The following is a 24548-nucleotide window of genomic DNA, read 5'->3' as shown; positions in this document are numbered from 1 at the left end:
TTAAATTATACTAGAATGACAAATAACAAGCAGTTTTCGATAAATAATGCAGGATTTTTTGTGAATAAATACAATATAATTTAAAAACTACTAATATTTTCTGTTTTGGATACATGTCATGAATGCGCCTTTTAATATTAAGCTTTAAATTATATTATATTTATTTATTATCATTACATTATAATTCATTAAGTGTTATCAAATTGTAATTTAAAATATCGAAATAGTAATTAAAAGAGACAAATTCTTTCAACGTCATCTTAATTTACAAATATATTAGTGAACATTTTATACACAGACAGAAAGTTAATATATCAAAATTTAAAGGTTGATATATATTTGAGAATTGGATTTTTTTTTTACAATAATAATAAGTGTAAGACTATCCATGATTAAATTTTGAAAGTATTTATCATAATTTATAATAATAAAAAAAATACTTTGCAAGACTACAATATGACATGATATCATGGTTGTAGTTCTCGGAATAATACATTGAAGCTACAATATGTCTACGGGCACTTTGGCAAAAAAATAAATAATAAAAAATAAATAAAAGCTACTGTTATTCCGAATTTTTTTTCAGTTGTCATCCTAATAATTCAAATTTAATACTTAGCACTGATTGCATCAAAATTGAGTTCTTACCAACTATGTAAACAGGCTTGGCGCACTAAATTGAGCTGCTGCACAAACCCATTTTTTTTTTTTTTAAGTTCTATTCTATTGTGCATATAATTTGTAGTGTAAAACGTTGATAAGATTGTGCTTATAATTTGAGCACCAACTTACTTGGTACAAAACACTGTTCATATTGTGTGTATAATTTGTTGTAGTAGTTTTTAGTTCAAACTTAGTACAAATTTTTATTTGTTAAACATATGTGTTTTATTTTCTATAATTTCTCCGTCTAATTTGATACGAACATATAATTCTAAACACCACTATACAAAATAGAATAGAACATAAAACTCAGTACAAAAAATTCAAAACATAACAAAACAAAAAAAAAAAAAGTTGGTTCGCAAGCTGGATTTGTGCATTTGCTCGCTCATTAATCACCCCTAGTCGGGTCCATGGGAAGCGGAGAGCTCGAGGAGGCTGGAAGCGCCTTCCGACGAACTGGTCAGTCGTCAGATAGCGATTGCCGCTCGATGGTTCTGTTTTGCGAGCACCGCACGCCACCCCTTCTCTCCTCTCCTGGATTACTAGTCGCAGCTTCATTTTAAAAATCAAGGTACGCTTTGTCTATTCTTTTTTCCTGATTCATCCTCTTCACTGGCGATATTATATATGCGCATTTGCACTGGAACTCGTAGGCATGATTATTTCACACGGAGAATGGAGCTGATGAGACGGTCTCTGCTAGTTTGCTTGCTTCTGATATTGCTTCCTTTTGGTTAGTTTTTCATTTTCCGTTATTCTTTTCGATTAAAGGCTGCTATTGGCCTACCAATGAAACAAAAAAAAGGAAATTTAAAGGAGTGAAATTCTTTTAAAAGAAGGATATAGAGAGTAAAACATGTGGATTTGTAATGAAATTTCGCACTGCTTCAATCTGATTTCAGTTGTAGGACTGAGGTCCTTGTCAAATTGAACTCGAGACTGCCACAGGGAACTGAAAATAATAGCTATCACTAATATCTGCCAAAATGGATTACTGGTCCATCACTAACATTGTGTCTCTTTTGTTTTTTTACCCTTCAGTGATTCAAGTATCCTCTATTGATGACAATTATGTTCAGTGTGAAAGAGCTGTGAACAAATGGGCAGAGTCATCGAATGAAAATGTAAACAAAGAAGACAAGCTAAGGGACTTGTTATTTTTCTTGCATATACCTAGAACCGGTGGTCGAGCATACTACCAATGGTTATTATCAATTATTTCATGTTCTTTAATTTTTTTTTCTCAAGTACATTAACAACATGCAACTCCCGATGTACCCGAGCAAAACAGTAAAATATTATAATGCCTTGAAAGCTGAGGAAGGCCACCCATATCTCTAAAAAAATAGCAATATGACATGAACCCCTTAGGTACGAAGAATGTCCCAGGTGCTTTGGGCTTCCACATCTGTTCCAGATTTCTGAATTACCACCTCCTTAAGATTTTTTATTTATAAAGAGGAATACTTTTCAGATTTCTCGGAAAATTTGTTACAAGAGGTGTACATACTATCTTCTATTTTTAGAGAGGCATATGATATTTATCAGTTTTGCAAGGTAGAAGGATATTTGATATTTTGTAGGGTTAACATGAACTTATTTCTTGTTAAGAAACATACTAATATGACTTCTTTTTTTTCTTTTTCTTTTAGTTTTTTGAGAAAACTATACAGTTTTGATCAGGAGTGTCCTCGATCTTATGACAAAATACGGTTTGACCTAAGGTACTTCTTGTTCTTGTACTTCTGACTTTGTGATGTTTAAGCATCAAACTAGAATGCATTTATCAATCAAACAGTAAAAGGAAAAGAAAGATGAATATAAGTTGCTATTGCACTGAAATCAGCAATATGCAACTGGCAGCATACTAATCTATGTGACACTTTCATGCAACTCCAATAAATTAGGCAATGCAATAGGAATCTTACATTGTGAAGAATATTGTAAATTTTGCCTCTACCTCTGCCTAGTGTTTGTCTTCCCATCTCAGTTCAAATCGAATACTGTCAAGCCCAATGGTTTAGAAAACTGGTTACAATGGAAGATTTGGATGAGTCTATTTCGAAAGGCCAATTCGCAATTGGAGAATTTCTTGTTTGAATTAAAATAATATTCTTACAAAGCCCCTTTTGCTTTTTTTTTTTTTTGGAAAACATAACCTCTATTTTCCCTGGCCCCTTAGTAATCAACTTTTTCCTCCAAATATTGTAGAATAGAAAGATTGCAAAATGTTCAAACAAAAAATTGGAACAAATACTTTGTTATTAATCCAAAATTTTGCTTATACAGAAGAACCAGCTCTATTGAAATATGCAAGCTTTGAGACTACAGAAGTGTGATTGCATCATTAGGAAAAGATCATTATTCAAATATAAAACAGTTGATGTTACCAAACAAAAAGAAGCTATAATATTTTTCACATTTGTGTATTTGTTCCCAGAAAGCCTAATTGCAACATTGTGGTTAGTCATGATGATTATAGCTTGATGTCCAAGCTTCCCAGAGACAAAACATCGGTGGTGACAATTCTGCGGGACCCAATCGAGTGCGTGTTCAGTATGTATGAATTTGCAGTTGACGTGGCAGCCAGGTCTCTAGTGCATCCCAACTTAACATCAGTTGACGTGGCAGCCAGGTCTCTAGTGCATCCCAACTTAACATCAGCACTGCAAACGTCCAGTGGAGTCAAGCCTAGGTCATCTAGAATGGTTAGCACGTTGGATATATGGCCTTGGAAGTATTTGGTTCCTTGGATCAGAGAAGACCTTTTTGTCCGGGTAATTTATTGACTTAATGTGTGCAATTCCGCAAATAAGCTAAATAACTTAAAAAAAATTTCAGTTTACCTGCAGATGTGCAACTTAACACAAAACAAGCCAAGAAGGACTAACTCAAGAAAATGAATATTTAAGTTAAATATTATTCTGGGATTAGGGTTTGTTGTAAAGCAATTGGGGTTTGAAAATGGATTTACAAACTAAGTTAAACAGGATTAAGATGCTATGCAAGTGAAAGATCAAATCTCTATGGCAGTTAAACAGAAGCAGGTGGTATTATATACCCCTTATAAAAAAGGAAGGCAAAAAAATTCAAACCTAAGTCTAATGCATGCTGCATCCTGAACTGGGGAAAAAAAATTAGAACTGCCCAAGTAAAACGGTTACTTTGATGAGCTTAGTGCCATGAACAGGTGTCTTTTCTTGTTGATTCTGTGTTTTTTTTTTTGTATTAATGCGATAATTTGGTGTCATCGAGCAGAGGGAAGCAAGGAGGCTTGGCAAACTCAAACGAAGTGTACTCGGTGATGCATATAACACAAAAGATGTGGTTATGCCCTTGCACGAATTCATCAATCATCCTATTGCTCATGAAATCATTCATAATGGGGCAACTTTTCAGGTACTAAATCCCCACCCCCCCGGGCCCCTAGATAAAAAGAAAAAGTAATTAAAAATAAAGAAATTAAAAATCAAACCAACCCGAATTTCTGGCCATTGCTTTATCCAAGGGTATACTTTTGGTATCATAGCAATCATCATGTGTAGTCTTGAGTAGCCAGCCTGAAAGAGAGCATACAGAAAACCAAGATCGTAAACTTTTGTATTATTTTTCTTTCATTCCATCACGTCTCGGACTTATTAAACAAAGGTGGACAGGTGGCCGGCCTGACAAATAGTTCTTATTTGGATGATGCACTTGAGGTTAGACACTGTGTGAGGAAGCACCCATCACTTGGCCAGCTTGTTCTTGAGGTTGCTAAGGTACATGCTGGTACTATACCTAACTGTTTATTATATGAATCTTGTACAGGTATATATTACTCAAAATAATCATTCAAACTTCACCGTCTGTTCTTCTTTCGTATTTTAGGAAAAAAATTGCTTCCTAATTGTTATGCCCTGAAAAGATTGTTGTAGGAAGGATTTTTATTATAGTAATAGTTTCATATGTCCCCCTGTGAAAGATCAGACACCATGTATAACCTTCAAAATGAGAAATGTTGGATATGCCCTGAAGTCACCTATACCTTTGCTCTTGATTGCATGAAACCCAATTATTGCTCTTTCCTGGTTTGCGCTGTTGTTGAAATTGAAAAAAAAAAGAGCAGTTTGAATGTCTTTTGAAGTACTTCAGAGTTGGGAGAAGGTAGAGTACCATCCTTTTTTATAGACATATGTGAGGTTTTCTTTAATCTCATGGCATATATCAAAATCAACGTTTTGGATTTTTTGTCAAGACTTTAGAACATTCATAACTAATGTTTCAATAGAGTTTGCGGATCAACTTCTGGCATTGAAGCTCTACTCAATTTCAATATTGTCTTGCCTTCATGGGTGTCCAAAATATTTGTCATTTTTTTTTAAACCTTGGCAGAGGCTGCCCAAGTTGATTGTATAAGATTTTTTTTTTTTTTGAAAAACTGATAGTGGCTATCAGTATGGTATTAGAAATTAAATGACAAAATATTTGACAATTGTCAAGGTATACTTGCTGCTTCCCAAGTACTTTTTCAGCAGTAGTACTGTGCCAATGTTCCTTATCCCACCTTCCTAAAAAAAAATGATGGGCATCTGCATTGAGATTGTTTTAATTTTTGGAAGAGTACTAATTTCCTGCAATACTAAAATTGGTTTTTTTACCTTTTTAGCAGATTTCCTTTTGGCATGTAATTATTATATGATTTTTTTTTTAAACATTATGCACAGGGAAGGTTGGACCAAATGCTCTATGTGGGATTTACAGAAGACCATGAGAAATCAGCTCGTATGTTTGCCAGAATAGTTGGGGCACAGGTCCTTTCCCGCTCCAAGTCTACTCCTGATTCTCAGCTCAAGTCAACTGATCAAGCTAGTACTATTATGCACCTTTCTTTGTTCATTTGTTTTTTTTTTTTTTTAATCCTACATGACTAAACTCGACAAACTTGCATGCTGGGTCACTGGTTTTTCCTTAGAGCTTCACAGGAATTGAAGAACAGCTCAGTTTCTTTTTTTACCTTTACCGAAGGTGCATGGTGTGGGTGGGGGGGGGGGGGAGGGGGGGTTATTTTACTAAAACAAGCATTGGTTTTTGGTTAATGCTGATTTAGGCCACTTCTTCAGTTTTTATTGTTGAAGAAGCTAACTGATTAGATAAACTGGTTACTAGAATTACTTCCTGTATATGTAGAGATGTGCATTGCTAAGTAATTAATGACATGTAATTAAAATACAAAATTATCATTTCTAATTTTGCATTTTTATAAAGTTCTTTTAGATGAACCACACAAACTGAAATCAATGTGTTTGCTTCAGTTTAGTTCATAGTATTTTGAATACATTAGGAGATGCAATACCTAACAAATAAATCTAAAACTTTTGTATATTGTTGTCACTGCAGATGTTGAGTCATCTGTAAAAGTTGAGCCTGTCAAAGCAGTTGAAGGGATTAATCATGTACGGTAAACGGATTGGAAAATAATAAAAATAAGTAGTCCATTGTAGGTCACTCAATCCAAGTTCATAGTTTCCTCTCTTATTTAGAATTATTTATTCAACATTGATAGACTACCAGCATGGCAGATGAAGTTTCTACTGCTACGAGTTCTCCGAAAGGAACTGTAATGTGCCTTTTGCCAATTAGAAATCTTATTTATCTTTATAAAAAGAAGCTTAAAAATAACCATGCATCCCCTCCTTTCTCTTTTAAATGTGGTTGAGGGGTAGTTTGATACTTTGCATGAAGAAAATAGGCATTGTATGTACTACTTATATTACTCGCTTCAGTGAGTAGTTATTGTCCTATTAGTGCAAAATTCTTTCCATTCATCAATTTAGCAGAAATAGAGTAATGTTAGAGGGTATGTTTTTAGATCCTAATGTGACAACAGTTCGTACAAACATTATTGTTAGTCATAATAGCATATCATAACCCGAAATTAAATTTTAGCTATATTTATGCAAATTACATTGTACCTGATTTTCTATATCTTGGAAAATGTAGCTATAGTAAAGAGAAATATACATGTATGTATTATTTTCTCAATAGAGAAGACTTGTCTACTGATATGGCAGATGACAGCTGAACAGTTGATGAGAATGCACGAAGATTGCATAGAAAATTCACAAAATGTTCAAAAAGCCCGACGAACCATGTCCCTTAAGCAAATCTCTCCTGTTAACTTCACCAAAGAGGTTTTACCTTTTCTTTTTCATTTTTAAATTAATCTTTAATTCTTGGGAAGATTAGATCAGTTGTTTAAACTATACCCGATATAGCAATTGACCCTCGGATGTGCACTAAAAGCTCAATTTCTCCTTAAGACAATGGGTTAACCCACAATTGGGGTCCACGAAAGTGTAATAAACCCTCAATGTGATGGTATCTGGTATCAAGTTATCTCTCCAGTAATTAGGTCTAACGTTTCACTCTTGATTCTGCAATATAATGTGAAAAAAAAAAGCAAACACGAAAATAGAAATAAGAGGGTTTTAAAAGTTGTTCAAACAGGTTCACTTTAGATGCGATAAATGTCAGGCCAAATGTCCCTCTGATTAATGCTGCACCAGATTAGCATGGTACTAGTTTTCCCAAATTTCAATTGAGAAATTTGCAGCAATTTACTAAAGTTCAATCAAGGAAGTAAGCTTGAAAGTTATCCGAATTAACCCCTGTTAACCCTCGGTTCTTTTAATCAAGTGTCATTTAATCAAACTAGCCTCCCATCCCCTCAATTGTAATTTGTGATTTAAACTAGGGATGTTTATGGAAATGTAGGCACGAGGGCTTGTACCAGATTCACTGCTGAAGGAAATAAAAATTTTGAACAGCCTCGATATAGAATTGTACGGGCATGCACAATCAATTTTCTTGCAACAGCAAATCCTCATGAATGATCTTGAGAAGCAAAACCAACTATTGGCTGGACAAGTCAGTAAAACATGCTGTTGGAAAATTAGTTTTTACCCTTTCAAGTAAACCAATGAAATTATCCAAACTGAAGTTGTTTTGCTTCTAACATGAAGTTTAGATAAATGAGGGTCTATCAATCACCACATGTTGCCAAATGCACAGTGATGCTATAAACACAACAAAAAGGGTATTTAACTTAAGAAATGGTAAATTAGTATATAGGATGGAAACTAATGGAAGGAACTAAGGAGTATTATACCAAGCAAGAATAAAACATGTCATACCAAGAAAATGGTACCTCATAAATTTTATGTAATTGGTGTTTATGTAATTCATCTTTGTCTCAGACTCTTTAAGTACTAAAGAGATTAAAGAGTACGTTTGACCATGTTAACCAAATAATTTCCTTCAAATGAACCTAAAATCTGATGATCTATTATATATAATCTCATTCATTCCCTCTTTTTTGCGCATTTTTTTGTTCCCCTAGATATCTGCAGAAATAGACTCTCCAAGGAATATCTTGTTACTATCAATGACTCTTGTGCCAGTTGTTTTGGTTTCTGTTGTTGTAATGCTTAGAAGAAATCTTTGTTGTATAAATTTTTTTCACGTGGCTAAATTGAAGAAATTAGGCTAAATTGCTGCCTCTATTTTACTTCTTTTGTTTTTTGTTCTTTTTTCATTTATATATAGGTCTTTATTGATTTGATTGTTATTTCAGCTTTCAAGTTTCTTAAGCACGAATTTCTAAGCTATTTTTATATTTTATAAATTTGGAGCACTTATTATTTTAGTCTTCATTTTATTTGTCACTTCAAGCTCTCCTCAAATATGGAAAATTATTCTTCGAACACTGGTGTAGTATTGAAAATTTAGGGTTTTCACTCTTGTTATGTGAGTAAATTTTTATTTGGTCCCTGAATTTATTAAGTGGTGATCTTTTCACAAGTGCAATGCCTCTTGCCGCCCATTCTCTTTATGGCACACATTTCAGTTAGTTTTGTTCACCAGGGAATTGCATCAAACAGTTCAAGACTGAGAAATATAATACTGATTATTGTTGATTTCAAACTAAGAATCCAAAATTGCCCCATATAAAGAAAAAAGGCATGCAAGATGAATGTTGTTTAACCAAATTTAAGAAAATTTGACATTTCAATGACAATCTCCCTCTTTCGGAATAAGGGATGCATTTTGTGGCTCAAAATCTGACTTAAGATCAAGATTTCAACAGATTTTAAGAAAAATAAGTTCAAAGAGAATTCTTTATCAAACATTATTTAACAAGCTTTACTTGGAAGGAAATCAAAAGTAACTGCATAGAAGAAGCAGATAAACATGAATTCAATATTTTTAATATAAGCATTTAGTGTACTCAATAACGAACTTTGGATCAAACTATAAAAAACAGGAGCATTGTACAACCATATTGCCCACTATCCAAATTAAAGAGTGGGAGAAGAGTTGCACTTAGCATATATTCATCTAAATTGCATGTATGATTATGTTTTATTGATATTAAACTAGTTATTAGTAATAAACATTTATTTTTGTAAACATTTCCTAGTTCTTTCAACATTTATATATTTGTTGATTGTACAAAAGTTACATGTCTAACTATCATTACCTTTTGTATGAATTGAGATTTACTGAAATTACAATCGGATTTCAGGAACTAGAAATCCCTGTCTATCTCTCTCCTCTCTCCTCTTTCTCTCTCTTGAAATCTTTGAGGAGAGAGAAGAGAGATAGACACAGGGAGAGGGATTTCTGGTTCCTGAAATCCGATTGGGATTTCAGCAGATTTAGACTCCCTTTTGTATAATCAGAAGATATGTCTTGAAAAAAAAAGTACTAAAGATAACTACTTAGATGTTAAAAGAACTAGTTAAGTATTTGCATACATTTTTTGTTAATACTTAATAGTAATTAGTTTAATATTAAAACACACACAAATACACGTACATTTTTATTATTATATTAAAAACAATTAATTTATTGTTAAAAACAATTAATTAAGTGTTTACATGAATGACATATTTGTTAAAAGTAGCTGATTACAAAAAAAGAGAGTCAGAAGTAGACTTTAAAATGGACATTTAAAGGTCGCCGGACCGCAAGCATTTTTTTTGAAAAGAAATACAAATCTAAAAATATGCCACCAGAAGCTGACAACTAATTATCTAATTACTTCAGTAATTAACTCAACGCCAATGCACTAAAGAATAAATGTACAAAGTAATCAACAAAAATTCATGGTATTGGAAAAAGTTTTCATGCGGATCGGACGGCTAAATTTTTATTAAAAACTGAGTTCGCTTTCTTAATTACGTTGGAACCTAGACAGCATGTCATTCCTCTCTCCATTTGGTTAATAGAGATTTCTAATGAAATTAATTTTAATAAAATGTATATTTTGAAAATATATCATATATATTTTTTTTAAAAAAAACAGCACCAAATGCGACATGTAACCCTATTTTGATATTTTCGAATAAAATCAGTCAAACAAAATGAGGAGAGGAGCGGGAATCATTTAAGACCCCAATTATTCGCCGTGGTTTCCATCCGGATTTTGTGTGGCGATAGATCTGAAATCTGAATGACTAAGGAAAGAATCCACTTAGAGACGCCACAGAGAAACCAGACTTGACTCGCCTTTCAGCATCTCTAACGGCTATCTTTTGTTTTCTTTCATTTAATTTTTTATTTTCCGGATATCCCTTTTTAAATCTCAATCTAACCGTTGCAAAGTCTCTTCCCATTTTAAAACCCTTTCTCAACCTCTCGCATCTCTCTTCAATCTCTTCCCAGTTTCTACTTTCTTATTCAATCTCTACTCGTACTTTTTTCCTCTTCCATTTCTCTTCTTTCTCACAAATCTAGAGTAAAGATGAACGACCTAATGACAAAATCGTTCATGAGCTACGTAGATCTGAAGAAGGCAGCACTTAAGGAGGATCTAGAGTGTGGTGATGGTTCAGTGGAGAGCGAACTGGAGATGGCAGCAGGGGATGAGAACCTGAGGCGTTTCTTTGAGGAGGCAGGATTAGTTAAAGAAGAGATGGCCTCCATTCGTGGCCTATTGACCAGCCTACAAGAGGCAAATGACGAGGGGAGATCGCTACACAAGGCAGAGGCCATCAGATCCATGCGTGATCGTATTAACTCTGACATCAATCAGGTTGTCAATTGAATCTTTTTCTCATTTCTTCATTCACTAGGGTGTATGACGAACTTTCCCTGAAATGTACTTGTTTGTCATAAGCTTTTTTTTTTTTTTTTTTTGCAATAGAATTCCAGAGAAATATTTTTTGTTGCAAGTCAATTTGATCTTAGATCTTTACCCCGTTAGAACAGCTTTTTTTTTGTTAAGAGACTAGCAATAATTTAATCAAAAAGGAGACTAGTGATAAAGTTCAGGTTTAAAAGTCTAATTTTTTTTCAGTCAACTTATTTATTCTATTCTTCAATCAACCGATCTCATTCTTCATTTACCTAGGGGTTAAACCGTTGCAATTTGAGACTGCTTTGTAATTTTCACTGTTACATATCAATTGATCTTAGATTTGTTCAAAGGAAATCTACCTTTTAGTTTTCAATAAAAACAAGCAACAAAAAACAGTTAAGATCTGCAATTCTTGATCTATTCGAGTCATTCTACACACATTCCAAGTCTAAGCAGAGCTCCAAATTGTCATCAGTTCAATTATAGAAAAAAAAAATCATAAATATCCTGCAGATTAACTGTTTGAATAAAAGCCTCTGAAAAAGTATTTTTGTTCTTTTATTATTTGATGATAACAGATCTTAAAGAAGGCAAAGGGGATACGAGATCGTCTAGAGGCAATGGACCGGTCCAATGCCATCAGTCGGCGGCTGTCAGGCTGTCGGGAGGGGACACCTGCAGATCGGACCCGCACATCGGTGACCAATGGCCTTAGAAAGAAATTGCGAGAAATGATGATGGATTTTCAGGCACTAAGGCAAAAAATGATGTCAGAGTACAAAGAGACAGTCGAGAGAAGGTACTACACCATAACTGGAGAGGTGCCAGAGGAGGCTGTTATTGAGAAAATCATATCTGAAGGCCAGAGTGAAGAACTCCTAAAGACTGCTATCATGGAGCATGGCAGGGGAACTGTAAGTATTTCTCTTCAATTTTATTACTATTGATCATGAGGCTGTAGCTGTCTGTGATTTGTTTTACCGGTTAATCAATGCAATTTGTAACACTTTGATTGACCAAATCGAGCCAACTCGTGTCTTTAAATTGGATCACCAAAACGTAGCTCGGAATGTAATTAATATGTTGTCAGAAAATAAAGGATCATCTGTGCTGATTTCACTGGTACAATGACAGGTGCTGGACACGGTTCAGGAGATCCAGGGGAGATACGATGCAGCTCGGGAGGTGGAGCAGAGCTTGTTGGAGCTGCACCAGGTGTTCCTGGACATGGCGGTGATGGTGGAGGCACAAGGGGAGCGCATGGATGACATTGAGCACCATGTCACTTCAGCCTCACACTATGTCAAGGATGGCAACCGTGAACTGAAGTGTGCACGCCAGCACCAGCGTTCGAGCCGCCGTTGTCTCTGCATTGGCATCATCATTTTGCTGGTTATCATCCTCCTTGTTATTGTACCTGTCGCCACTAGCTTCAAGAAGTCATAAATGGAAGTTCATAGAGCAGGAGGTTGCTAGTATAAGGTAGTTGTGGTTTGTTTATTGTGAGGGTCTGGAGTTGTGCTCAAGCTCCTCTAATTGGTTCTGTTAATTGTCATTTGTTGTTTCCCTTGATTTGGGTTTTATTTTTGTAGTATATGAAGAAGTGTTAGTTGTTGCTCTCTTACTGTATACTGTGTTAGTTGCATCACGTTTTTATAATGTGGACTTTTCTCCTTTTGTACAATGTGAGATCAATTATTTTCTTATTAAGAAAATGATTGTAGTAAGAATTAAGATTAAAATTTTCTACAAAGTTCCTTACTGAATTTAGGAACTAATAACGGTAATTGAGAAACAAAGGCGGATAATTTAGTTGTGGTCAACTAATAAGGAAGCAAATCTGGTGGACCTCATATTCTCCAATCCGAACCGTTTAAAATCGATCAAACGGCTTCAATTACATTTTTCTTTTATATCAATATAATATATTAAAACGAATCAGATTTAATTGAAGCCGTTTGATCAATTTTGAACGGCTCGAATTAGAGAATAGGAATATCCTCCTTTTTCTCAAAAAAAGGAGCAGAATTCATTCCAACTAATAACAGTTATAAAGAAAACGATTGTAGTAAGAATTAATATTAAAATTTTCTACGAAGTTCTTTACCGAATTTTGGAACTAATAAAATTGAGAAACGACAGCGGATCTTAATAGTGCTTATTAAGAGAGTTTGGTGAGCACAACTCTAAAAGTTCATCGGATCGACTTCAAATGTCGAATCCAAACCATTGAAATCCATGTGCTTCATGAGTGATGCATGTGCATGCAAAGTTTTGAAAGTTTCGAGTCCATTTGCTACACGATCAAGCGGTCAAAGACACATCTGGACCATAAAAAATAGCGATATTCAATAAATCTAAAAAAATAGTAAAAAATTTCCAAAAAAAATGTAAAATTTGATCTCCAAACACATATTAATATGGAGAATAAGATGAACGGTTCGGATCGACCGTTTGAATTTTGAAAAGTCGAATATTGAGCCGTAGCATGGGAGACCTCTATGCAACCCATAACATATTAGCCAAATCCTATAGAGGAGGGTTCAAATGCCTCCATGTTTTTGTGCCTCCATCATGCCTCCATCTCTCTCCATCATTTTCAAAGTTCAAACAGTCGATCCGAACCGCTCAACTTAACCTCCATACTAAAATATGTTTGGAGACCAAATTTTATATTTTTAGGAATTTTTTTTACTATTTTTTTTAGATAGGTACAAAAATACTGTTTTTAGATGGTTCATATTTACTGATTTTGTACCTATCTAAAAAAATAGTAAAAAAATTCCTAAAAATATAAAATTTGGTCTCCAAACATATTTTAGTATGGAGGTTAAGTTGAGCGGTTCGGATCGACTGTTTGAACTTTGAAAATGATGGAGAGAGATGGATGCATGATGGAGGCACAAAAACATGGAGGCATTTGAACCCTCCTCTATTATATATATATATATATAGAGTTAGGCTGGGGTGCTATGGATAGCATAGTGGTCTCTATGCTACGGCTCAATATTCGAGTTTTCAAAATCCAAACGGTTGATCCGAACCGTTCATCTTATTCTTCATATTAATATCTGCTTGGAGACCAAATTTTATAATTTTCTGAATTTTTTTACTATTTATTAAGTCACTTTGAAAATCGCTAATCCAACGGTTTTACTGTTTTGTGCAGCCACCGTTGGATCAACAATTTTGTAAAATACTTAATAAATAGTAAAAAAATCCAGAAAAATGTAAAATTTGGTCTCCAAGCAGATATTAATATGGAGAATAAGATGAACGGTTCGGATCGACCGTTTGGATTTTGAAAACTCGAATATTGAGCCGTAGCATAGAGGCCACTATGCTATCCATAGCACCCCAGCCTAACTCTATATATATATATATATATAGAGAGAGAGAAAGATAGGCTAATGTGCTTCCATAAGCACTTGGCCCGAAGTGCTGCCACCCCATTTTTGATTTTTCAAAATCCAAAAAGTCGATCCGAACCGTTCATCTTGTTCTCCATATTAATATCTGCTTGGAGACCAAATTTTACATTTTTTGGAATTTTTTTGCTATTTATTAAGCCACTTTGAAAATCGCTGATCCAACGGTGGCTTGCCAAACAGTAAAATCAGGGGTTCACCGTTGGATCAGCGATTTTCAAAGTGGCTTAATAAATAGCAAAAAAATTCCAAAAAATGTAAAATTTGGTCTCCAAGCAGATATTAATATGGAGAACAAGATGAACGGTTCAGATCGACTGTTTGGATTTTGAAAAATCAAAAATGGGGTGGCACCACTTCGGGCCAAGTGTTTATGGAAGCACATTAGCCTATCTATATATATATATATATATATATGGCTAATTTGCTGCCAACAGCATTTCAGCAAAATGCTGCCAACTCTGTAAGCCGTTGGATCTGAAATTAGATTCGTGCCTTGAGACGCTGATTTGAATTGACGGAAGAAGAAAAATCAGCTCCGTTTCCACTTTCGATTGACCTGTTCGGCTCTCTCTCTCTCTCTCCGCTCAATCTCTTTTTTTTTGAAAGCCCTCTCCGCTCAATCTCTCTCTCTCCGCTCAATCTCGTTTGAAGAAAACGAGAAATCGGCGCTCTATCTCCGCTCTCTATCCCTCTCTCGTTCGAACTACTGTGCCTCGCTCAATCTCTCAATCTCCTTCTCAGCCTTACGAGAGATCACCGCTGTGCCTCGCCTCCCCATAGTGGTCCTCCTGTCTGGCCGCCTCTCCCTGGTTAGCGTTACTCCAGGTCTGCCCAACTCGAGGTACAAGTAGGGAGGGAAAGAATTTCTGGTAGGAGTGCTGATTAGAATTTTTCTGGTAAATAATTTCTGAAAATTGCTGATTTTAGCTTGAACAAGCTAACTGGTGCTATCCCGAATATTTGTACAAGCAATTTATTGCTTGAGGAGTTGAGACTTCCTGATAATTTGTACAAGCAATTCTATATTTCCGTGGCTATAAATCTGGTATATCTATATTGTACTTGATATTTATTTTGGATTTTAATTCTTTCTTTCTCTTTGTTTCTCTGAATTTAAAAATATTAACTTTTATTTTCTGTAGATGGTTGTCAGCTGAGCCTAGATGAAATAAAAGAAGAGCCTTCCTTCACATTCTGTTCAAATCCTAGAGAAGTTAAAGTGGACTTTTATGACACAGGAGGTATATTTACCATAAAAAATACCAGCACCGGTATGGTAAAAAGCGAATGGCCCACCATTTTTTTAGGTGTTGCTTTGACTGGTACCAATTTTATAGTACAGGTACACAACTTAGATGTTTCTTTCACTGGTACCAATTTTACAGTACATGTACACAATTTCTTTAGGTGTTGCTTTTGTTACTATTTAAACAATTGATCAATTTCACAATTCGTGTAGCTTGCAAATGCTGAGTGGTAAGTACATATATAGGCACTTCAAAGAAAATTAAAATCTGTAATTTTTTATTGGACCAGAGGAAAATTTCAGTTTTAATTCTTATTCTGTAATTTTTTTAGAGCTGCTAGACTAAAATCTGAAACTGACTCTAAATCATTTAACTTTAATTATCTTGCTTCTCCTCAACGAACTTAGATATATATCCATCAAAACTTTCTAATTTTCTATTTTTGTTGCATCATAATGCTAATTTCTGGTTTATGGTTTGTTTTTCAATGTGTAGGTATTAGGTGCAGTTCAGAATCAGATGTCAAGAGAGTTCCAGCAAAGGCATGGATGTAATTAGAGCATTATATTAGGAAGTTAAGCAAGTCCCAGCAAGGGCACTGATGTAATTAGAGCATTATGTTAGGAAGTTAAGTGAGTCCTAGCAACTGTGTACAAAATTAAAGATGTGTGTATAGTTTTGTAAGTGTAACAACCTTATATTTATCAATGAAAAAGTGTCTCTGGTTTCAAAAAAATTTGTGTTTGCTTATCATTGTTTTTAATCTATTTTCTTGCTGAAAATTGTTGTTTTCTTGTCTGTACCAATACTGGTATGGATCTGATTTTCTACTGTGCATAAACTGTTTGCGGTATTGCTCAAGTAAATCTTTTCCTGGTACAAGATTCCCAAGTGCAATCTTCTATTTTTGTATCCGCTGCCTTTTCAATTTAACCTTTCTTACAACTGAGCCGGTACAAGAAAGTAAAATGACAGAAAAAACAAAAGAGAGAAAATTAAAAAAATGCAAAAACTTGGAATTTTACAAAAAAAGGCCCATTATCTTCTCTTCCATGTACCAGTCAGTTTCCGTACCAGTGTAGTATCTTTTTCAACATATTCAACTTAACTTCTCCAATCTCTTGCATCAATTTATGACATGATAATGTTGGTTTAGTGTTCTACATAAATCTTGCATCAACTTAGAAATCACAACAAAATACAGAGAGCAACAGTAAACAAAGCACCCTTTCTATGACTATACCAAAAATAACATCATTCATAAAAAGCACCACATCATAAAAATTACACTTTTATTAAGACACCAACTTTGATCATGTTTATACAAACATGAATTTACAAAATATTACTTCTATGGTTCTATCATTATACTAAAATTACCTTTTTTATGACTATACCTAAAATACCCTTCTATTATGTTCATACAGACATGAATTTACATCTCTCTCAAGCTAACATCTGAGTCACATATGCATTATCAATCCTAAGACAAGTTCACTATCATATGCATTATCGTTTTCACTTTCATCATCTTCTTCATTCGCATATGATTCTTGTGCTTGACCCTTCGCTATTTCGCATCCTTCAGTTTCTACAAAATAGAAGATAGTATGCAAGTTATAAAAAAGAAGAAACAAAAGAAAATAATATGGCCAGTTGCATGCTATAACCCATGACAGGAACAAGTGATAATTTTTCAAAACATGAGATATTCTTACTTCTTAAATACATAGTGTGCACATTCACCCTCTCTTTCATTTGATGATTACAGTAAGAACTTCAAAGGGCGACAAACTAGCATTATTCATGTTCTTTTCTAAAGAAGAGATTGAGGACATAAATACATTTACTAGTGTCAATTTAGTAGTACCCGACAAAATTTTAAAATAGCTCACAAAAAAACTACAAAAATTATAACAATTCCCGTTGACCAGTCTCAACTGACAACTTAACATTGTATCTGTATCCATTTATTACGCTCTGATTATGGAGAAATCTACCCAATCTAGACTTGGCTATACTTAAATTACCTCAATAAATAAAATTTAAACTTCCAAGTTTTCTGGATTTAGAAGGAACTCACCTCTAAAAGGTAGCAAATATGAGGAAGAATACTCATCCTGACAAGCCCAGCAGGAACATCTTGTCCAGCTGCAACCATGTCATCTATAATAGTTCTGTTTCCATCTTCACTGTCATTTTCATGAAAATCTGGCAGCAAATTTGATGGCTTGGTGTTGTATTTCCAAAACCCTCCTCAAGGAAACCCTTGGTTTAGATCAGGCATACTTCTAAACACAGGATTCGTGCATATCTCTCTCTCATGAACTGCTAATTTCTGAAATTAAGAGAGGTTTTAAAAAACATAAATTTCTAGAATTCATTTCTTTTTGTTATCATCGAATCATGGAACCCAGACAGCAAATCAACTGTTGCCTTTAAGGTTGTTACATCCATAATGTGTATACATTCACCCTTTTTTTCAATTGATAATTACAGTAAGAACTCGTTGATTGTATATTACTTTGTTCTAATTATCAAAGATACAATGAAATAACACTAATTTTGACTAATTTGGCTTGAAATTGAACTAAAGAGAATTACCTCGTCTAGGGTTTTCACAAGCTTTGATTAATTGCTGAGAGAGAGAGAGAGAGCGCTAAAGGAGAGGAGCGACAGTGGACTCTGCGAGGAGGATAGAGAGGGAGGGAGGGGATGGGCGAAATCCGTCGAAAGAATCGCGATAGCGACCAGCGGAGGGAGGGAGAGTGATAGGAGCGCCGCGGAGGGAGGGACAGAGATAGCAGCGCTGCGGAGGGAGGGAGAGAGCGTAAATGAAATAGAGATTTTAGGGAGAGACGGAGGAGACGGAAAAAATTTCGCTGATCGCTCCCGTTATTTTCTGATGATCAGCGCAAATCTGATTGATGAATGAACGGTAGATATTATTGGCAGCACTTTGCTGAAATGCTGCTGGCAGCAAATTAGCCATACTCTATATATATATATATATATATATATATATATATGTATGTATGTATGTATGTATGTATGTATATATATAGGATTGAGGAGGGTTCAAATGCCTCCATGTTTTTGTGCCTCCATCATGCCTTCATTTTTAAAAACTTAAATAACTCAAAGTTTAAAACTTAAATGTCAAAATAAAACCGTTAGATGTAATCTATGTTATTTTCTCTATGTGCCCATAAAAAATTATCACATTTTGATTTTGCTTTTATATGAATTAATAAGTTGAAAAATCAACGTCTAGAAATTATCCATATTTATATACATTTTTACAAGCTCAAGATGACAATCAAAACAAAGTTGAAATGCCATAATTTTTTACATGTGTATAGATAAAATGATATAGTTTATATCCAACGGTTTTATTTTGAATTTTAAGATTTAAATTTTGAGTTATTAAAGTTTTTAAAAATGGAGGCATGATGGAGGCACAAAAAATGGAGGCATTTGAACCCTCCTCTATATAATATGCTAGCATGCTATGCATAGAGCCCCTCCATGCAACGCCTTGGATTTTGACTTTTCAAAATCCTAACGGTCGATCCGAACCGTTCATCTTGTTCTCCATATTAATATGTATTTGGAGACCAAATTTTACATTTTTTGGAATTTGTTTACTATTTCTTTAGATTTATTGAAAATCGCTGTTTTTTTATGGTCCAGATTTGCTGAAAACAGCGATTTTCAATAAATCTAAAGAAATAGTAAAAAAAATTCAAAAAATGTAAAATTTGGTCCCCAAACACATATTAATATGGAGAACAAGATGAACGGTTCGGATCGACCGTTAGGATTTTGAAAAGTCGAAATCTAAGGCGTTGCATGGAGGGGCTCTATGCTATACATAGCATGCTAGCATATTCATATATATATACATATAGAGTAAGGCTTGGGTGCTATGGATAGCATATTGAGCCGTGTTGTTAGTCGTGTTGAAAAGTCGAATATTGAACCGTAGCACCGTAGGCCTCTATGTTATCCATAGCACCCAAGCCTTACTCTATATATATATAGAGAGAGATGGACTTGGGTGAGACGCGGAGTATACGCGTTTGGTGCTCCATGGTACAGTTTAGCCATTTTGAAAATTCAAACAACCGATCCGAACCGCTCAACACGATCTCCATATTGAAATGTGCTTGGAGACCAAATTTTACATTTTTTGAAATTTTTTTACTATTTATTAAGCCACTTTGAAAATCGCTGATCCGGTGGTTCAGAAATTTTTACTGTTTTTTACTGTTCACCCGGATTTTCAGATTTTCAAAAATGCTTAATAAATAGTAAAAAATTTCCAAAAAATGTAAAATTTAGTCTCCAAGCACATTTCAATATGGATTAAACATCTAACGGTTCGGATCGGTCGTTTGGACTTTCAAAATGAAAATACGGCGTGAAGTGTCACACCCCAAATCCACCGGGTCTGACAGCCTGCCGCGTGTATAAATCAATCGTCACATATACACGCAAGGCAGTGGATCTTTTATATGCATTACCAATATCCTCATTCGCTGCGTCCGTGTAATGAACCTGAAAATAATCGGGGAGAGGGGGTGAGAATAAATTCTCAGTGCGAAATTTGCCACAGTTTAGATTATTGGACTTGCAATCAAACTCTATATTCAAGAATGAAACCCAAACAATAACAATGCAAACAGATGTATATAATCATAAATAACAGTATACCAATGCTCGACAACAATTAATCAACCTGAAACACAATTCACGGAATTTTCAAGATGAATTTCAAAACACAACATATATTTGGCTTAACTTAATTCATTAGGGCTTGTAGCAACTACAGGTGTTCTTTCGAGCTGGACCGTTATCAAACCCACATCTGTAGGGTTACAGGAGCCTACAGATGGCCAACCAAGCTGGGCCCTTTTATCCGACACCCATTTGTAGCTGTTTGGCTTAACCATATCCTAAGGTCTGGTTACAAGTCACCTTTACAGGTCAACTTGACACAAATGCAATCACACGGAATCAAAGTCAGCCATACCGCTCAACTTTGCAATTTCATTCAAATAGAATCACAATCAGCTATCAGCTTTGCACAATTCATTAAACAGGTCAACGGATAGGTCACCGTCACCTTATCCAACCACCTAAACAGGTCGGTCTGGCAAATTCTAACAGGTCAACGCATAAGTCAGCAGCTTCACCTTAATCCAGCCACCTAAACAGGTCGGTCTGGCAAATTCTAACAGGTCAACGCATAAGTCAGCAGCGTCACCTTAATCCAGCCACCTAAACAGGTCGGCCTGGCAAATTCATAAACACAGGTCAATGGATAGGTCACCGTCACCTTATCCAGCCACCTAAACAGGTCGGCCTGGCAGATTCATTCACATCAAGAACAAGTAATAGAACTAATCGAATAATAACCATACCAACATGCCAATTAATCTTAACCTAACAATTCAATTCATTCTCAGTTATGCAAGAATCAATATGCAGCATGAATTCCAAAATATGCAACAATTAATCATTCAACATGACAAACGAATAAACAGTTTAATTCCTGAAAATAAAGTATCAAACAAGTCCAAGAATCCCGCACCTTATTATGACGAGCGTACCGCTTAATTTAAAGATCAGGCGTCTCGAATTGCCTCGCGAAATCTGGCTCGACTGAGCCTACACCTATATTATACGATTACTTGGTTTAGTTCGGTTACATTCTCAAAACTTAATTTCCAAAAGCCGTCTTTCAATTCGTCAATTCTTTTATACCTTTCGGCTCATTTATAATCATTTTAATTCAAGTCCAATTCCAAATTTACATATACACATCATGTCATTTTCATTTCAATTCGATTCAAGTATATCCAAACCGCAAATTCACGGCTATCATTCATATAAATTTACATCTTTTTCATATTGGTCCTCAATTAATCTAATTTCACACATTGGTGTCTACTTTGCAATTCAACCCTTTTATTCCTCTTTATTACTTAACATTTATCCAATCTCACATAGGCCTTATATTTCATAATTCATACCCCTTATTTTTATAAAAATTCCCAAGGCTAGTATTTTGCACAAAACAACATTCAATTTAATTTATTTACATTTTTGGTCCCTGTCAAGTCAAGGACTGGTATACACCCAAAATCAGCACCATACTAGTAGTATACTGGGCTGGTACCACTGGTACCAGCACTTCGCCATTCATACACCCAACACAGCCATGCACAATAAAACCAACAAAACAGAGACAAGCCACAGGTCAGATCAGAATAGGCACACCAGAACTCAATCCACACGGCTCAAGCCTCAAGTCAGCACCATTTACCGGGAAAATCAACAACCCGAGCAAAGGTGTAATTAACTATAATTCCCTTTAATTCATACAAATCACCATGGTCCTATATTTTACAATTCCGACCATTAATAAAAATCATTTTACAATATAACCCCTTATATTTAATTTATTCGGGCAAATCGATTGAGTCGGGAAAATCAACAACCCGTACTCGAAACTTAACAAATTCACATCCTACGACATTAATCAATTCATCAATACACACAATTCACGAATTTTAGAAATTAACCGCAAGAGAGGATGTCAAGAAAAGTGATCGGTTCCGAGGGTTTCGCCTCGCCTCGCGGCCATCTCACTCGAGCACAAGCAAGCACCATAGCAGCACCAAGGTAGCACCGGGACAGCACCAATCAAGCACCGAGGCAGCACCAAGCCTAAACCCTAGTTTCTAGGGTTTCAAGGGAGGGGAGGGGAGGGCAGAAACCGAGAGAGAGAGGGGGCGGCTGTGGCTTTTTCGAACCGAGAAAGAGAGAGAGAGGAGAGCAGTGGGGCGGCGGCGGCTGGCCGTGGCAGCGGCGGAAGGAGAGGGGCGGGGCCCCCTGTTTTGGTGTAGAAGAGAAGAGAGGGAGAAGGGGGGCCGGAGCTGGGGCTCTCACAGCCAGAGAGGACGAGAGGAGAGCAAGGGGGTGGTTTCGGTGGGGTTCGCCGGCGACGGAAGAGGGGAGGGCGGGGCCCTCTCTGGTTTTGGCGGAGAGGAGAGGGAAGGGGACGGAAAGGAGAGGGGGGGGCTGTCACGGGTAGAGGGAGAGGAGAGGAAGAGAGAAAGAGAGGGGGGGGGGTTGTATTAAGTGGGTTGCTTCAAGATTCGTGCTGGGTGGAATCCAAGAGTTGATATAATTCCAAAATTTAAATTACAACCTTTAAGATCCGTGGTAGATTTAATCGGATGGTCCAAACAATTTCAGAATTTCATTATGGTCCTTTTAATTGGTTTCAACTCCGTTTCTTTTATAAATTCGAATCGAAAATTTCATAATATTTTGTAACTATATTTGTACATATAATTTGTGTATTTATCTCTCAATTTAACATTCGAATAATTCGTTCTCACTTTAAGATTCGAATAATTCGTTCTCAATTTATATAGTTTTTATATATTCCATTAACTCTCTAAAATTCCTAAATGAACTAGTTTTATAAATTCTAAAATCCAATTGTACAAATAATTCCGTATAATTATGCTCTTATTTGGAAATTCAATTTATTTATTTATTTACACGAATCTAATTAAATAAATTTCTTCTTTCCTAAAACTTAAAAAGAATTGTAACGGATTTTCTAAGTTTCTAATTTACCGAATAATTATAATTTTATTCCTAGTGCTATATTTTATTTTATTTCTAAATCTCTAAATTTTATTATACATAATTTCATACATTATTTATATTTCGAAATTTTAGTTTCATTTTAGTCGGTCAGAAAATTTATGAACGATTGTTAAGTTAATTAAACTTTTTATTTAAGCCAATTGATCGATTTATCAATTTAATTAAGTTTTAAAATTTCGGAATGTAACATGAAGTATAAACGCGTATACACCGCGTCTCACCCAAGTCCATCTCTATATATATAGAGAGAGATGGGCTATGGTGCATTGCAATGCATGAACCCTTTTATGCATTGCACTCTAAATCATGGATTTAAAGTCCAAACGACCAATTCGAACCGTTCATCTTGTTCTTCATATTAATATGTGCTTGGGGACCAAATTTTACATTTTTTGGAATTTTTTTACTATTTATTAAACAATTTTGAAAGTCGCTGATCTGATGGTCCAGAAAATTTTACTGTTTTTTACTGTTCACAGCAAAACAGCAATTTTAAAAAATGCTTAATAAATAGTAAAAAAATTCCAAAAAATGTAAAATTTGGTCTCCAATCACATTTCTATATGGATTAAACATTTAACGGTTCGGATCGGTCATTTGGACTTTAAATCCGTGATTATAGTGCAATGCATAAGGGGGTTCATGCATTGCAATGCACCATAGCCCATCTCTCTCTCTCTCTCTATATATATATATATATATATATTTATTCTTCTTTTGCACGAGACTAACAACACGACTTTACCTGAAAATATTTATATCAACAGAGAGCCAAAGACATCGTTAATCAATTATATAGCCAACATAATGACCATTAATACTCGCACTAAGAAATACATCTATTTCCGCCTTTTAATTTAATGCACCCACCATGCAATAATCTGTATATTCTAAGAAATACATCGTTAATCAATTATATAGCCAACATGTTGATGTGCAAATTTTTATCGTTGAAATAAAAAATAAAAGAACTGTCAAAATAAAGGTCCTACCGGGATTCGAACCCAGGTCGCTGGATTCAAAGTCCAGAGTGCTAACCACTACACCATAGAACCGGTTTTTGTTATAATCTAATTTAAAATTATTAAATATTAAAACAAGGGAAAGATAACTACAAAGTATCAATACATGTCCTTTGTAAATTGTAACAAGCACCAGTGTGTTGCTATTATGCCCAAACTATTGGTACCCAATTAACAATGCAAAATCAAATTTGAGGTACGCATTGAAAATTGCGGTTCATATATTGAATTATTATCGGTACTTACATGAAATTAAAAAAAAAATCGGACATTTCTAGGCCGATCAAGGTTTTTAAATTGAGGATTTAGATGACTACGTAGTCATACATACTCATATGATCATATCAGATGTCGGTTGCCAGAATTTAAA

At 35.0% G+C, this 24548-nt stretch overlaps 2 protein-coding genes and 1 non-coding gene across 8 annotated transcripts; 2 read left to right on the top strand and 1 right to left on the bottom strand.

Annotated features, from left to right (window-relative positions):
• Positions 1–912: 912 nt before the first annotated feature.
• Positions 913–8275, top strand: LOC144565874 (protein-tyrosine sulfotransferase-like). 6 transcript variants are annotated; one of them, XM_078315726.1, is made up of 14 exons: positions 913–1237; positions 1320–1399; positions 1708–1870; positions 2319–2390; positions 3107–3256; positions 3302–3443; positions 3925–4065; positions 4323–4427; positions 5373–5517; positions 6046–6101; positions 6212–6265; positions 6720–6839; positions 7423–7575; positions 8048–8275. In XM_078315726.1, the coding sequence occupies exons 2-14, from the start codon at positions 1342–1344 to the stop codon at positions 8195–8197; spliced, it is 1509 nt and encodes a 502-aa protein (XP_078171852.1). In that variant the 5' UTR covers positions 913–1237; positions 1320–1341; the 3' UTR covers positions 8198–8275. The 6 variants fall into 6 exon arrangements, with proteins under 6 accessions (XP_078171852.1, XP_078171851.1, XP_078171854.1 ...); XM_078315725.1 differs by having other exon boundaries at positions 3134–3443; XM_078315728.1 differs by having other exon boundaries at positions 3107–3443; positions 7423–7490.
• Positions 8276–10284: 2009 nt separating this feature from the next.
• Positions 10285–12473, top strand: LOC144565684 (syntaxin-111-like). The gene is made up of 3 exons (XM_078315504.1): positions 10285–10744; positions 11368–11703; positions 11924–12473. The coding sequence occupies exons 1-3, from the start codon at positions 10454–10456 to the stop codon at positions 12233–12235; spliced, it is 939 nt and encodes a 312-aa protein (XP_078171630.1). The 5' UTR covers positions 10285–10453; the 3' UTR covers positions 12236–12473.
• An 11666-nt stretch (positions 12474–24139) lies between these two features.
• TRNAQ-UUG (transfer RNA glutamine (anticodon UUG)) lies at positions 24140–24211 on the bottom strand. The gene has a single exon. It is a non-coding gene; the product is annotated as a tRNA-Gln (tRNA).
• Positions 24212–24548: the final 337 nt, after the last annotated feature.

Source organism: Carex rostrata, chromosome 14, assembly GCF_964058835.1.
Source record: "Carex rostrata chromosome 14, lpCarRost1.2, whole genome shotgun sequence".
NCBI lineage: Eukaryota > Viridiplantae > Streptophyta > Magnoliopsida > Poales > Cyperaceae > Carex > Carex rostrata.
The sequence above is the reverse complement of the archived record's forward strand: the minus strand, read 5'-3'. Positions and strand labels throughout refer to the sequence as shown.